At 34.7% G+C, this 16,342-nt stretch overlaps 2 protein-coding genes across 2 annotated transcripts; both read left to right on the forward strand.

Moving 5' to 3' along the window:
* The first annotated feature begins 6,915 nt into the window (after nucleotides 1–6,915).
* LOC131053590 (acyl carrier protein 1, chloroplastic) lies at nucleotides 6,916–8,194 on the forward strand. The gene is made up of 4 exons (XM_057988219.2): nucleotides 6,916–7,350; nucleotides 7,454–7,567; nucleotides 7,650–7,769; nucleotides 7,855–8,194. Exons 1-4 carry the CDS (start codon nucleotides 7,231–7,233, stop codon nucleotides 7,978–7,980), a joined length of 480 nt encoding a protein of 159 aa, XP_057844202.1. The 5' UTR covers nucleotides 6,916–7,230; the 3' UTR covers nucleotides 7,981–8,194.
* A 6,357-nt stretch (nucleotides 8,195–14,551) lies between these two features.
* On the forward strand, nucleotides 14,552–15,793 carry LOC131053591 (acyl carrier protein 1, chloroplastic). The gene is made up of 4 exons (XM_057988220.2): nucleotides 14,552–14,994; nucleotides 15,099–15,212; nucleotides 15,295–15,414; nucleotides 15,498–15,793. The coding sequence occupies exons 1-4, from the start codon at nucleotides 14,875–14,877 to the stop codon at nucleotides 15,621–15,623; spliced, it is 480 nt and encodes a 159-aa protein (XP_057844203.1). The 5' UTR covers nucleotides 14,552–14,874; the 3' UTR covers nucleotides 15,624–15,793.
* The last annotated feature ends 549 nt before the right edge of the window (nucleotides 15,794–16,342 follow it).

A 16,342-nucleotide genomic window follows, 5' to 3' on the forward strand; every position in this document is an offset into this window, starting at 1 on the left:
GGTTATGGTTGTAAGTAACTCTATCTTTGGTACAAACACTTTGAATTTTGATGATGTTGTTGGGGTTATCTTAAGTGAGGAAATGTGACAGAAAAGCACAGGTGAGACTTCAACATCATCAAGTATTGTTTTGAATGTAGAGAATGGGGGAAGATCAAAGGAAAGAGGAAAAAGCCCAGGAAATAGTAAGAAGTCACAAGGGAAGTCAAAGAAAGGACGTTCTCAATCCAAAGGGAGAAAGGATTGTTGGTACTGCAGAAAACCAAGACATCTAAATAAAGATTGTTGGTCTCGAAAAAACAAACAAGGAGACGAAAATCAAGTTGATAGCAAGGAAGCCAAAGTTGCAAGTAATAATTTACAAGATGCCTTAATTCTGTGTTTAGATAATGTTAATGATTCTTGGCTAATAGATTCAAGGGCTTTGTTTCATGCTACACCCCATAGAAAATATTTTCTAGATTATGTTCAAGGTGATTTTGGAAAGGTATACTTGGGTGATGATGAGTCATGTCAAATTGTTGGAAAAGGCAAGATAAAAAAAGAGTTGCAAAATGGAAATGATTGATTGTTGCAGGAGGTAAGGCATGTCCCAAATTTAAAAAGAAATTTAATTTATGCATGATAACTAGGAAGTGAAGGTTGCATAGTCACCTTTATAGACAATGTCTGGAAGGTCACTAAAGGTGCATTAGTAGTAGTTAAAGGTGCAAAGGTAGGCACATTGTATTTGTGTACTGGTAATACTTATTCTACCTTAGCTGATACAGAAAAAGTTTTTGCAGGGACAACTACAATAGATGTTGCAAGGACAGATACAAAATTGTGGCACCATAGACTTGAGCACATGAGTGAGAAAGGGATGAAAATCCTCCACTCTAAAAACTTGTTGCCAGGATTGAAGCAGATTGATTTAGAGCTTTGTGAAAACTGTGTTTATGGTAAACAGAAAAGAGTCTGATTTTTTTAAAACTTTTAAGAAATGGAAAGCTTTGGTTGAGAATGAGACACGAAAAAAGTTGATGTGTCTCATATCTGATAATGGATGCAAGTATTGCAGCAAAGCATTTGAAGATTACTGTCATTTCAATGGAATTTTGAAGGCAAAAGATGATTACAGGAACCCCACAAGAAAATGGTGTGTCTGAGAGAATGAATAGGACCATCATGGAGCGTGTAAGGAGCATGAAATTGCATGTTGGACTACCCCTACATTTATGGGCAGATGTTGTACATACTACTATTTATTTGATAAATAGAGGACCTTCAAATCCTTTGGATGGTGGCATTCCAAAGGAGGCATGGACTGGTAAAAAGGTAAACTATTCTTTTTTGAAAACCTTTGGTTCTGAAGCTTTTGTCCTTGTTGATAAAGAAAACATAACCAAGCTTGATGCTAAATCTCAAAAAAGTACCTTCATTTATGGAATAGATGAATTTGGTTATCGATTATGGGATTTTGAAAATCAAAAAATAATTAGAAGTAAAGATGTTGTATTGAATGAGAAGGTCATGTATAAAGATCAGATGCGGGAAAAGAAGCATGAACAGATCAAAAAGGAATATGTGGTGTTGGATGAGAATCTTGAGAATAAAATTTCATTGGTACCTGATACTTAGCAACAACAAAATATCCCACAAACTCCTACAAGTGTTAAATGTTCTACGAGGTTAAGTAGACCTCCTGAAAGATTTTCTCCTTCTTTGTATTCTATTTTATTAACTGACTTTGGTGAACCAGAAGGATATGAAGAAGCAATGCAGATGGATGCCAAATAGCAATGGGAGCTGGGCATCAAAGAGGAAATGGATTCCTTGATGCATAATAAGACTTGGGACGTAGTCCCATTACCTGTAGGAAAAAGAGCCTTGCCAAATAAATGGGTTTATAAGCCGAAGGAGGAGGATGGAAGATAGAAAAGATATAAGGCTAGACTCATGGTAAAAGGATTTGCACATAAAAAGGGTATAGATTTTGATGAAATATTTTCTCCAGTTGTAAATGACTTCAATTAGAACTATTCTAAGTCTTGTGGCTACAAAAGACTTGCATCTTGAATAGCTAGATGTTAAAAAAACTTTTCTCCATGGGGATTTGGAGGAGGAAATCTACATGTAGCAACCACAGGGATATGAGGTCAAAGGTAAGGAGGAGTTAGTGTCCAGGTTGAAGAAGAGTATGTAGAGCCTAAAGCAAGCACCCCGACAATGGTATTTGAAATTTGATAGTTTCATGGTTGAACAAGGTTACCACATATGTCATTCTAATTATTGTGTTTATTTTAAGAGATTGGATAATGGCAGTTATATTATCATGTTACTTTATGTTGATGACATGCTTGTTGTTGGGTCTAACATGCAGCATATAAATGAACTTAAACATAAATTAGCAAAGTCATTTGCTATGAAGGATTTGGGTGCAGCCAAGCAAATCCTTGTTATGAGGATTACACAAGACAGGAAAAATGGAACATTAACTTTGTCCCAAAGTGAGTATATAAAGAAGTTCTTGAAAAGATTTAACATGCATAATTGAAAAGTAGTTGGTACACCTTTTGTCAATCATTTCAAATTGACTAAGGAGATGTGTCCAAAGACACAAGAAGAGGTAAATAAAATGTCTAACATTTTGTATTCATCAGTTGTTGGCAGTCTGATGTATGCGATGGTATGCACATGACCAGATATTGCACATGTAGTGGGAGTTATGAGAAGGTATATGAGCAATCCAGGAATGGAACATTGGAATGTTGTGAAATAGATTCTCGGGTATTTGAGAGGTGCTACTACCAAGGCATTATGTTTCAAAGGATCAACCTCTGCTCTACGAGGATATGTTGACTCTGATCTAGCAGGTGATATTGATACAAGGAGGAGTACTACAGGGTATGTTTTTATTGTAGGGGGATCTACAATTAGTTGGATTTCTAGACTACAAAAGGTTGTTGCACTTTCAACCATTGAAGTTGAGTATGTGGTTGTTACTGAAGCTAGCAAGGAGATGATTTGGTTACAATATTTTCTAGAGGAGATGGGCAAGACGTTGGAGGATATCCCATTGTACACTAATAGCCAGGGTTTTATTCATCTTGTGAATATTTTTGCTCTTCATTTGAGGAAAAAACACATTCAGCTCAGCAACCACTTCATACGGTCTATTTTCGAGGATGGCCAATTATGACTTGAAAAGATTCACACAAGTGACAATTCTGCAGATATGTTCAGGAAGGTTGTCATGCGGGAGAAGTTGATTTCTTCATTAGTTTCTATTGGCCTTCTTGACAGAAAATCATGGAATTAAGGAGCAACCAAGTCCAGGTGTTTTATCCAGTGGGAGTTGCAAGTGCAACAGTGTCATCTAGGATCGGTCTCCAAGTGGGAGATTGTTTGGTGTGGAGTCTAATCAATCTCCAAGTGGGAGATTGTTGGTATGTGGTAACTGATCATGCAAGTATTGTACACTCATAATGTATCCTTGTCAAGGTTTGAGGTTGGATTGGACCGGGCCTCAAGTGAGGGTTTGAGGGCCACAACCCTCGAGGATTTTTTTTTGGCATTTTTTGTTGAAAAAACTAACATTTAAAAAAAAACCCTAAAACGACTGACTTTGTAGGTTGCCCTAAATAGCATGTTATAAGTGGCTGAAGTGTAAAAGGCATTGTAATGGTGTTGTATTGTTTTACTGGATAAAAAGAAAAGGTTGGATGGTTGTGTTTTGTGCGTGTAGCCCATCTTGGGTGAACCATGTTAAATCTTTGTGTTATTTGTGTTGTGTACGATTCTTCGTCTTTTGTGTATTCGAATCTGCATATAATTGTTAATTTGTATTTTCTTTGGATCTACCTAAACCCTAACACCTATGTGTGCTTCAATCATCCACCATGGTTCTTGATATTTATGGTGTACCTTCTCCTCCACCTCCCACTTCTTTAGAGATCAATTCAATTCAACAGGTAGATTGTTTCCTTCCAATTTTAGTAGTGTGGGATGAGTACTTGTCAGAGATTGCAGGGTTGTTTGATACATCACAAACTCCAAATATTGGGGACATGATTGAGGATACTTCATTCCTCTTTGATGGCAAATTGTGCATTCTTGTCATTTATCTTCAGCAATTCCTTCAAAGGTTGTTCATCAGGTATCTTCACAGTTGTTTGGATTCACTTAAATTGATTCAACCTCTTTTGATTCATTCATGTGGACATTTGAGTAATCTTTCATGGAACACACCATGAGACTATTCCTTCCATCTCCTTTCATGGATTTGCTTCTACCAACCATTTGATTTGTTTCTTCTTAAGGAGGGGAACGTGGTTTGCCACTATTGGATCTTCATCAACATTCATCCTTTATCCTTCATCTTCAGCATTGGAGCTTCTCTATTATGGGGAGGAGGGGGATACATCATCAAGTCGTGCGAAATGTAGCTTTTCAATCAACCTTTGTCAAATATATAATATGATGTATTTCCTATGACTATTAAACCCCAAAATTACATCACAGATAATTCATGCAAGAAGGAAGTCAAGTTTCATATTCTCACTATTAAATTGGTAAATAGATCCACAAATATTTTTCAAGAACTCCTATATATGTTGTTTGGATGACCCAAACCAAGGTGATTTGGTGGAAATAAGTGGCTTCTTGTCTAGTATAAAACAACCATCCTCAATCTCAGGAGTTAGGTTGTGATAGCAATGAGAGGATGGAAGAGAACTTAGCTATACTTAAAATTTAGGAAAAATAATGCTAGCATGAAGCATTGTTTTATTGAATTAAGGCTTACTTGTCACGTATAAAGCTTTTCCGGTGGGTTCTCTAACAATAACATCTTTCTCCTTGTCAGGATTTAAAATTTGAGGTCTAATAGTGTACAATTGAGGATGAGGTCCCTAAGCTCTAATATGATGGTTATTCTTTATGTTGCTTACTATAATCCAACTATCATCACTTTTTTGAAAAGAGTGTGGAAATCCCTAATAGTTTGTTTGAGTTATGGCTTGTGATGCTTGATAACTAATACACAATCCTAAATTTTATGGTATGAGGATTGGAAATAGTAGCATGTATAGAGTCACACTAGTTAGATTTTTGTATTTGAATAGTATCTTAAGGTTCTTAGACATGCCAACCTTGACAAAAATCATTTCATATGGATGAGTAGATAAAAATGTTCTTATTTGACATAGACCACATGACTTAGTCCAGCTACATTGTGGTCGAGAAGATGACATAAAAGTAAAGGAAGGTAATAAGGATATGAAAGGGGATGATTAATTGAAAAATAATGGTTTTATTCAATCAATTATAGAGGAAATAGTCAAGGAAAGACAATGTGTCAATTTTAGGTGTCTACAACTTGTAAAGAGATCCTAAATTAAAACCTTTCATAAAGACCTAAACAAGGTCATGCTCGATCATGTCCCATAGAGCTTTATAGAATTCATATGGGAACCCATCGTAGCAAGGAGCTTTTCCATTATCCATAGAATGCTTAGTTATCTAAGGTTAACTAGGGTAAGTGTCTAGTCACAAAAGGCTTGTTGGGAAGTGGAGAGCTAATAGGGGACCACACTCACACTTCTTAAGGGTTTGCCCATACTAAATAAAAGTTCCTAGGCTTGAAACTTCCATTGGCAATGTCTAGAGAATATTAGGTATATTTTTTAAAATCTCATGGCATTCTTTAATATGCTTGATATTTTGAGAGACTTGATAATCTCAAAGGGATTGAAATAATTCCTTAGAAACTTTATCCCCAATCTTTAGCTAATGTAGGTACATCTTAATTTGAGCTCCCTATGATGTATGATTATTAGCAATGTGATTCTATTCGTCAAGCTTGACAACACACAATCATAGAGCTAAATAAAAGCAATGATGGAACAATGCGAACTAGTGCTCAAAGATGCACAAAAAGTGAGTAATCTATTTGATGGCATCATTTCATAGTTGAACTGTCAACCCTATGATGATGACATGGATCAAGGTTTCATGATGTTTTGAGAAAAAATGCATTCTCTTTGCCTTAGGTACCTCAAATTGTCATTCAATACAAAAATAGATTGAAAAATAATATAAAAGTATAACATGGACAAAGATTCCACAAGTAATCGAAAGCCACTAGGAAAATGACAATATAGGTTGACTTGACAACACCCTTATAAAGTTGTTTGAGTATCATTTTAGTACTAGAGTAAGGTTCATCCATTTTTATTTTAAATATTTTGAATGACAACGAACAATATGAGGATCAAAATTCCCTAATTTATTGTGCATGTAGTACCAAGCCTCTATCATGAGTTGTCCACTACATAGGTAGGTTGCCACATTTATCAGATGATAGCTCAACCATATTCTTTTCAAAGGGGGAAACTAGCAAAGAGTCGTAGATGGTCTTGAGTTCAAATCTTCTCCAATACCCAAAAAAAAATGACATTAGTAAGATAGAAAAGGAAAATAAGCCCCTTTGTAAGGTTTTAAATAGCTTCCATGTGAAGCCCATTAGGGAACCAAGTGTTCACCTAACTCCTTAACATGTTTAAAAAAAAAATCCCACAAATAAAATATCTTACAAGAATATAATTCTCATATCATTTACATACATTCATTGAAATTACCTTACAAAAGAAAATTACCTAAAAACAACAAAATCTTTAAAAAATCACAATAAATGTGGAGGACTAGAATACTATGAAGGCAAAAGAAAATTACCTAAAGACAACAAAATCTTTAAAAAATCACAATAAATGTGGAGAACTAGAATACTCAAGGCAAAAGAAAATTACCTAGAGACAACTAGAATACTCAAGGCAAAAGAAAATTACCTAGAGACAACAAAATCTTTAAAAAATCACAATAAATGTGGAGAACTCCACCAAATGAAGTTTAAAATAAAAGTGTGAGGACAAAAGATTAACCCAAATACCCATGTTCTCGAGCAATCAAGAATTTAAGCACAGAAACTACAACATTGCACTTTCTTTGCACCAGGACGGCAATCAGACATGCGCTAACAAACACTCTCAGAAACAAAAAAATGGGCGTCGGTCATTTCGATTAAGGCCTTCGTAACCTCCGTCCCGATAACCTTTTCTTCTCCGTCTTCATCTGCGATCAACTGCTTTATATTAAGTGCATACTTCTTCTGCCATTTATCCACTCCATTTGCAGGCACAGGAAAGAAGAAAAAAGAAGAAGAAAAATTACTTACCTGTGTTTACAGTAGCAATGGCAGCAGCAGCAGCAACTTCCACCCCCACCTCATCACTCATTCAGCCAATTTCAGCGAAAAGAGTCGGCCTCGCGGCTTCCCACCAATCTCAACATGTTACCCTACAATCATCATCTGTAAGTAAAATCTTTGGCACTTGATGAGTTGCAGGGTTCGAACTCGGGTCGTTTATGAAATTCTACTAAATTAACTGGATTTTGATGTATTTATCCATTGCAGAGGGTTTCTCAGTTGAATGGACTAAGAATCTGCCTCAAACGCCAAGTTGCGGCAAACAGAACATGGAAAACCCGTTCCTTTGGCTCCCCTGCATTCACAATCTTTGCCGTCACCGTGAGTTTGAATTTTCCCCAAATTTAGCGACTGTAGATAAAGGAAATTTCTTGATCTGACATTGTTAATGAAAATTGTGCAGGCTCTGCCGGAAACACTGGCAACAGTGCAGGATGTAATTGCGAAGCAGCTGTCGATTGAGGTGGACACCGTTCAGCCGGCAACTAAGTTTGCCGATCTGGGCGCCGATTCGTTAGATACCGTAAATAACAAAAAAAATCCTAAATTTGAAATTGTTGTGTATTTTTGTTGCACTGGTATGAAAAATGGATGGTTTTTTTGTGCAGGTGGAGATAATGATGGCGTTGGAGGAGAAGTTCGAGATATCGATAGGAGAGGGAGGAGCAGAGAATATTGCTTCTGTTCAAGATGCAGCCGACCTCATCGAGAAGGTCAAATTTGAGGGAGCATAAGACTTGTGCATTCAATGGCGTCAAATTTTTGCTTCTTTCGAGTGGAGATCGCATCTTGATTTGCTTTAAGCTTGTGAGATTTTTCCTTTTTGTTCTGGGATTCAGCTGTTCATGGATGGGGCAAAATTTATGACAATATTTTGCACTTAAAATGCTGTTGGATTGCTGCAGAAGAGGGTATTAATACAATAATAAAACTACGGCTTTTTGGTTCGATCATTCACCTCATGTTTTGTTGATCATATTTTATTTTACATTCAATCAAGCACTTAGTTTGCTATGCTATTTGCAAAATCTTTAGACCATTCATTATAGAGGTGTTTAGCTCATTCATTTTCATATATGCATCATAATGTTTTTCAAATTTAAAAAGATAAAAAAAATCTTGATAAATATTAAAGATTATTAAATAATTGAAGTGGTCAATAAAATTATCAATCTTTGTATTAGAGTTAGAGGAAATTATGTGTATCTTGGTGAATTTGAAAATGGGATAACATAATAAATTATTTAAGTGCATATCTTAATATTAAAAAAAGAAATATTTTAACTATGATAGAATACTAGTATTTAGATGTTGATGTTTGATCAAAGATAAGCAAAATAAGATCATGTTGATCTCTAAAAATCTTGAATTTTTATATGAATTTAGAAGATCGCAAAAATGGTCTCCACATGTCATAATATATTATTATAACTTGTCATAAAATCCCACAAAAGAGGAACACTCTAATTTTGCTACATTTATCCGCCTTACAACAACTTACAACTCATATAACAAAGTACAAACACAACAATATATTCTTTGGATAAATTTCAATGCCCCATTTGAGATGGAGCATAATATTAAGTAAAATATAATATAAAATATTCATATAGTTATAGAAAAAAATAAAATAATTAAATTGGGTACTTATAAAGGTTGATACATTGGGGATGGAACCCTAATATTTGTTCTTTCAACAATAATGCAAGTGTGCCTAATGTCTAAGAGGCGTTGAAACTTTTGTTTTGAATATAGTAGAGGAGGGTATGCTATTATATGGTTTAAATGGCTATTGAGTTTAGATCTTCAAGTATTCATTTTTTTGTGACATAAAAAAGTTTGTTGAGGAAGGTATGCTATTATATGGTTTTGACTATAGCAAGTTTAGATGTTCTTCAAGTATTCAGATTTTTAAAAATTATATATGACTGCATATTGGTCATGAGTTTTTTTATTGAAGAATGATTTTATTGCTTATTATTAAAATCCATGAAGGTCTCAATAATTTCAACATTCATACTACATCCACTAGGGATTTTTTATACCATGAATGATTTGTTAATAATAAAAATTGTTAATGTCTTCAAATTAAACTTACTCTATACCATGAATGGCCTAATTTCATTTCTTTCATGTAGATTTAATTATATCATAAACTATAATAATGATAATCAAATGTTTGAGTAATTGATTTTAGAAGCTTTCACATATGATAATCAAAAGTATTTTAAAATGGATTTTACTTAGAGCTAAAAAAAATCCTAAGTTTCTTAGGCCTATAGAGACAAACCAAGTATAATCGAGAGCTGAGAAAAAGGAGGTTTTAGAGAAATAATACTGTTGATAAGAATAAATGGTAATCTTAATGGAAATCGTTAAAGCAAGAGAGTACTAGGGATCTAGTTCACATGCTTTAATGGCCTTGATGATTTTAAATAATCAAAATACTAAGAAAGATAACATGGGTAATATTATGCCAATACACCTTGGATGCCTAGATAGTGATGTGAATGGAGTTAAAGTATATGTAACCCATGTGATGGTATCCTCATTAGCAAATAAGATGAAAAAAGTGAGTATCGCTCCATGTTCTAAAGAGCATCTTATTTATTCTCTATGAATGAAGGTTCTAATTGAAGAAGAAGAAAATTTAAAATAGAAGTTCAATTTACCAATTTCATGTATTTTGATCATGTGGTTAGAAATATGATTGAATGGATATCAAAGTATTGAATTTAAAAATTAAAAGGTAACATAGATATATGCCCTAGTGATTAAGGTTCCTTTGTAGTACTTTGTGAAAAAATAAAGTACATAATAGATATTTTAGAATATGGTCCATGGTTTCTACATTTTAATCCAATGACAAATTTTTTTAGTTATGTTGGTATAAATACATCTACCTTATCTCCATCTTAAATATTGGGTTGATTCCTATTTTCAAGGAATTAATAATATGGTAAGAAATTATTTGGCTCTAGATCTAAACATAAACAATTTGGTTTACTATACTTAGCAAGGATGCATTTTGAACAAGACATTTTGAAAGGGCTTCTAAATGATATTTTGTTAAAAGTAAGATTGCATTGATAGAAAAAGGCTATAAAGTACGATAATATCTCTTATTATAGGAGATACTTTCAAGTGGATCGTATTTCTTTTGACTATTCTCTAAGGTATCTAAAAATGGCTAACTTAATTACATGGTGGCAAAGAGCTCATTTCTCCTATTCTCAGTAAATGGTCATGTAAGGAGTCCTTTACAAGTAAATGTGGATAAAAATCCAATGGAAAAACAATAAAACATAATTTCAAATAAAGAACACAAGTATGACAAGATTTATTCTTATTTTTATTTTCTTATCATAACCCAAATACTCTACAATAGCTCATTATCATATTTCTCTTAAAAATATTCATAATCTAAAGGAGGAGATATAGAAATAGTTGGTGAATTTAGTCTTATCTAAAGATGTAATGGATATGTCAATATTTAATAATAGCGTGCAACAAATTTTAAGTCAATCCAAATAACATGTTGGTTGCTTCTCTCCTTTCGTTTGCATGTACAACTCTCAAATGAAGAGGAATAGGGAGAAGATCAATATATGAATGTATCTTTATTAGCAATAATCAATCAAAGATATATTTAGAGTCTTCCTATTCAATAGAAGGTGGAGAGGAAATAAAAGAATGAATGAAAATTAAGAACAAAAATAATTCTATAAAAAATAACCAATATATCATATGAATTTAAGATATTAGAATAAAAGAAAAAATTTAATTGTTCTTATGAATGTGGATCTTTTATATTTAGAATTTATTATGTGACTTCTATGCCCTTGTATAAATCCCTAATAATTTTTATTAAAAAATGTATATCCGAAAGAATCAGTTTAAGCTCTAACTTCCTTAGAAGTTATCAATTTTCAATAAGCAATAAAGGTAGTTGTGAAATTTGATGTTTGAATTTGTTGTTTCAAATGCACATGTAGTACCCTTTATTGTTGTATTATGATAGAATTGATTGTTTGAAAAACAACTATATTTTACAATATTCATTAATGTATTAAACAATTTCCTACCCAATCAAGTAAGTTTTATTTTTAATATTATGTTTTTGATATGAAGGGTATTGTCCTCAAATACAACAACCTAGAGGGTGTAGAGACAACCAAAAAACTAGTAGCAGCACATTAACAACACATAAATCACAAACTATGAAGAATAAAACAAAGACAAACCATAACGACACTTCCACAGATACTAACAAACAATTGGACAATCAAATAGGCGAAAAGAAAAAAACTTGTCAAACCAACAACCCAAACCCAACTCAAGGAGGGGTAGAAGCACCCAAGCCTTGACAAAGAGGAGTTTGGGAGAGGGGGGAAGACTTCTCCTTCCGCCTACGACAAACCACAATCCAGGCGATATTGTCATTAGGACCATCAAGAGAGAGATCATTCAAGAGGGACCCTGCAGGGTTACAATCAGTATCGCTAGCAGCGTGTTGTTGCAGAATAGCAGCAATCTTCTGCAAAACAATAGCAATCTGTTGCAAAGGAACAACATCAGGAGCATAATTAGCAGGAGTAGGGCGGAGCTGCGCAACAAGGGCAACAAGAGTTGAATCCTCAAGGATAGAAGGAGCCACAACAGTGACATCAACTGTAGCATCAACAACGGTAAGAAGCTCCTCATCCTCCTGAGAGGAGCCAACAGAATCAGAGTCAAAAGTATAGATAGTCAAGTGATCAACGGTAGCATCTTTCCACCAAGTAGCAACACCTTTATGATGTGAAATGGAGTAATTTGAAGCTAAGTGACCCGTAGAGAAGCATTTCCAACATCGAAAGGGGAGGCCCTCAAAATCCAATGGTTGTGTCTAAGGCCTATCCCCCACCATGAGAACCATGTCCCCGGGAAGAGGCAAATAGAAGTCAATATCGACTAAGCTGTGAGAAAAGGTGGAATGGCCCATTGACAACGTGGCATCATCAACCTTCAAGAAACGACCAATAGAGTTACCAATGGCCTCGTAGCAAGAGTGCTTCTATAAATTAAAGGGAAGATTTGGAAGGTGAACCCAAACCGGACGCACATTAAGTGGTTCAATAAGAGGGTTAAAAGAAGTTGTCTAGGGCTTGAGAGAGAGAGAGAGAGAGAGAGAGAGAGAGAGAGAGAGAGAGAGAGAGAGAGAGAGAGAGAGAGAGAGAGAGAGAGAGAGAGAGAGAGAGAGAGAGAGAGAGAGAGAGAGAGAGAGAGCTCCCCAAGCCCACAACTTGCCCAAAACCAAATCCCGATCATTCAAAGAAGTGAAAGAAGCAATGAAAAATCCTTTAGCACAAGGAACTTGAGCTCAATACTATTAGTAATCAAAGGCTTCCAGGAGTCACTTACCCAGCGATGGAGATTTGGTAACAAAGGCTAGAACCCAGAGAATCTGCACACCAAGGCATGACGTTGGTAGAACTCAATGTTATCCACAACATCCTTTCCACAGACCACCACAAGGGAGGACTTGGCATAGGGAAGAGGACGAGCCCCCTGGAGGGTTAGGCGACAAATTTGGCCACATGAGCAAAGTTGTGTTTACTAGCGAGAGGAGGTATGAATGATACTTTAGCACTCACAACAGGGTCACCATCAAAAGTAGCATTACTAGATTGAGAGGCAACCCCATGAGCCAAAGATTCAACAACAGTAATACCCACCTGAGGGGTATCCACAAGGGGGAGGGCACAAACCATCTGTCGACAAGGCAGGAACACTACCGACAAACATAGAGGGACCCGAGCCACCCATTGCCAAGGGCAAAGCCCCAGCAACAACAACGTTCAAGAGAGCAGCAGGGAATGGGTGTGCAGAGCCATCACTGGCCACATTGCAGGTGGGAGTCTTTGCTTTAGATTCAGAATGGGCGAGAGCATGCAAAGACATTGCATTTGAATCAGAACAGACAGGAGTGTGTAGAGCCATCATATCATAATTAAATTATTTTTAATATTATGTTCTTAAAGATAATTTGTAGAATTATTCTTAGGTGTTGTTTTTTTAAGTTTTATTTATTTTTATTTCATATGTATATTAGTCATTAGAGTTTCTTTCAAGGGTAGTGTGAAGGAGCCCCACACAAGCATTCTCTTTAGGCATATATTTAGTGTGGGAACCATCTCATATATGATTTGTTGGGTTCCCTTTTCTTTAGTCGTCTAGATGTTACCTTTGTGGTTTGGGTGGATGTTAGGTGCTAAAGACTTCTTTGACTAATCTTTGTTTTGTTGTTTTCGACTTTGTTAATGGTTTATTTTCTTTCTTGATAGCTTTGGTCTTCTTTTGACAACCATGTTATTGTCCATTGATTTTCCTCTTAATCAAATTTCTTCAATAAAAAGGAAACATGGCAATGTTGATGATTTTATTAATTAAATATGGAAACATATTTTCATAGTATGTTGCATGTAATTTGGTTAAAATGCTATTATTAAGTTGCAACTCCTTATCAAGCCCAAAAGAGTATGTATGAGATGGTTTTTATATCATTGTTTGGTCCTACTAGTTCTTTGGGTTTCAACTTTCAAAATTGCATGGCCCTCCTTAAAAAAACACAAACCTCAAAATTTTATTAATTATTTTCATAACTAATTATTACAATGAAATATCCTCTTGGAAAGCTATCGATTTCATATTTATCATGTTCAATTCATAGTCCTTCTCAACGCATACATATAAGTCCTCCAAAGATAATTGTTCCACAAGGAAATGTCATATTATACTTCTCCCATAAAGAAGATAATTATTCATTTTATTCTCATTTTCAAGTATTTTCACTTTATCCTTAATTTTGTTTTTCTTATCACCTACCTCCATAAATTTCACAAAGGTTTTCATGCTTTGTCTATGTGAAAAAAAATGAAAAGGATAAAATTCTTTACTCGATTTGCTCATTTGATTTGCTCATTAACGATGGAAAAAAGCACATTATTCATATATACTATATCTCATTTAAAAGTGATTTAAAATTATCATCATAATTTTGAAAAAATTATTTAATATTTTTAATTATAATATATATAAATTATATATCTTATATTTATTAAAATCTATATATTTATTTTAACATAAATTTACATATTAATATTAAAATATAACACTATTCATCATTAATATAAAAAATAAAATAATCCATTCATCTATTATTCTTCTCTCTCAATTTCTATCCCTAGATCTTATTTTCTAATTTGATCACAATCTAGCTCTTCAATAAATAGATTGAATTGCCATTTTTTCCAACTATTTCTGATTCACAGGGTAATGAAGTGAACAAAGTAAAAGCAAGCTCACTGATGAAAAATAATACCTATGGCCGATGAAGTCCAAATCCAAGCTGTTACAGCTAAAATGTAAATACAAAATTTAAAAAGCAGACGGAGGGCTCAATATGTTAGCAAACACTCCAGAAAATCTGCGTCGGTCAGATCGAGACACTGCACTTCGTCATTTCCGCTAGAATTCAACTTTCAAGCCTTTAAATTCGTCACATGCCTTTTGCTACTCCATTGCAAACGCAGGCAGAAAAAACCTGAAAAAAAAGTATTAAATCATTTCTGTGATTTACAGAAGCAATGGCAGCAGCAGTGGCAACTTCCACCCCCACCTCATCACTCATTCAGCCAATTTCAGCGAAAAGAGTCGGGCTCGTGGCTTCCCACCAATCTCAACATGTTACGCTACAATCACCATCTGTATGTAAAATCTTTGGCATATAATGAGTTGCAGGGTTCGAATTCGGGTCGTTTAATGAAAATCTACTAAATTAACTGGATTTTGATGTATTTGCCAATTGCAGAGGGTTTCTCAGTTGAATGGACTAAGAATCTGCCTCAAACGACAAGTTGCAGCAAACAGAACATGGAAAACCCGTTCCTTTGGCTCCCCTGCATTCACAATCTTTGCCGTCACCGTAAGTTTGAATTTTCCCCAAATTTAGCGATTGCAGATAAAGAAAATTTCTTGATTTGACATTGTTAATGAAATTTATGCAGGCTCTGCCGGAAACACTGGCAACAGTGCAGGATGTAATTGCGAAGCAGCTGTCGATTGAGGTGGAGACCGTCCAGCCGGCGACTAAGTTTGCCGATCTGGGCGCGGATTCATTAGATACCGTAAATAACTAAAAAACCTAGTTTTAAAATTGTTCCGTGTATTGTGTTGCACTGGTATGAAAATGAATGGTTTATTTGTGCAGGTGGAGATAATGATGGCGTTAGAGGAGAAGTTCGAGATATCGATAGGAGAGGGAGGAGCAGAGAATATTGCTACTGTTCAAGATGCAGCCGATCTCATCGAGAAGGTCAAATCTGAGGGCGCTTAAAACCTGTGCATTCAATGGCACCAAATTATTGCGGCGAGATCATTTTGTTTTCTGTTACGGTTCATATTCGAAAATTTTGTAAGCGCTGGTGCGCGAAGGGACCGCCAATAAAATTTTATTTCCTTTTTACTATTATTATTATAATACAGTTATTTTTAACCTTTTTATTTATTAGTCCATGTTATGTAAGGAGTTCTTTATATAGTAATAAAGTCAACAAACCAATCAAATAATTGACTTATTTTTGCTTAAATTTTTATTTAATATTGAAAGATAGTAATAATAATAATTTATATGATATATAGTAATAATAATAATTTATATGATATATTATTGGTCTATGCTGAATGATTTCACAATTTTTTGTTTTATTATGCAAGTGCTTTGAGGTAGTTAGTTGGCAATTGCACATTCCTCATCACACCTTATATATTCGGGGTGTTTGTACATTATTTGCATCTCATTTTTAATTCATCTATCTCATTGGTGAAATAGCCTCGTGATTCTCGTTTATGTGAAGTGTGTTTGCAGTATGTGCTCCTGAGTTTGGTGGCCATCACCAACATTATATACCTGCTAAACGTTAGGCATCAAACGCATATAACTTTCCATTATGAAAATGCAAATTCCTCCCAATGTGCACATACTGTAAGAGTGCTAGTATTAACAATTAAAGAGAATGAATATAAGACTAATTAATCATACCTAAAAGCTCTAGT

Source organism: Cryptomeria japonica, chromosome 4 (genome assembly GCF_030272615.1).
Source record: "Cryptomeria japonica chromosome 4, Sugi_1.0, whole genome shotgun sequence".
Lineage (NCBI taxonomy): Eukaryota > Viridiplantae > Streptophyta > Pinopsida > Cupressales > Cupressaceae > Cryptomeria > Cryptomeria japonica.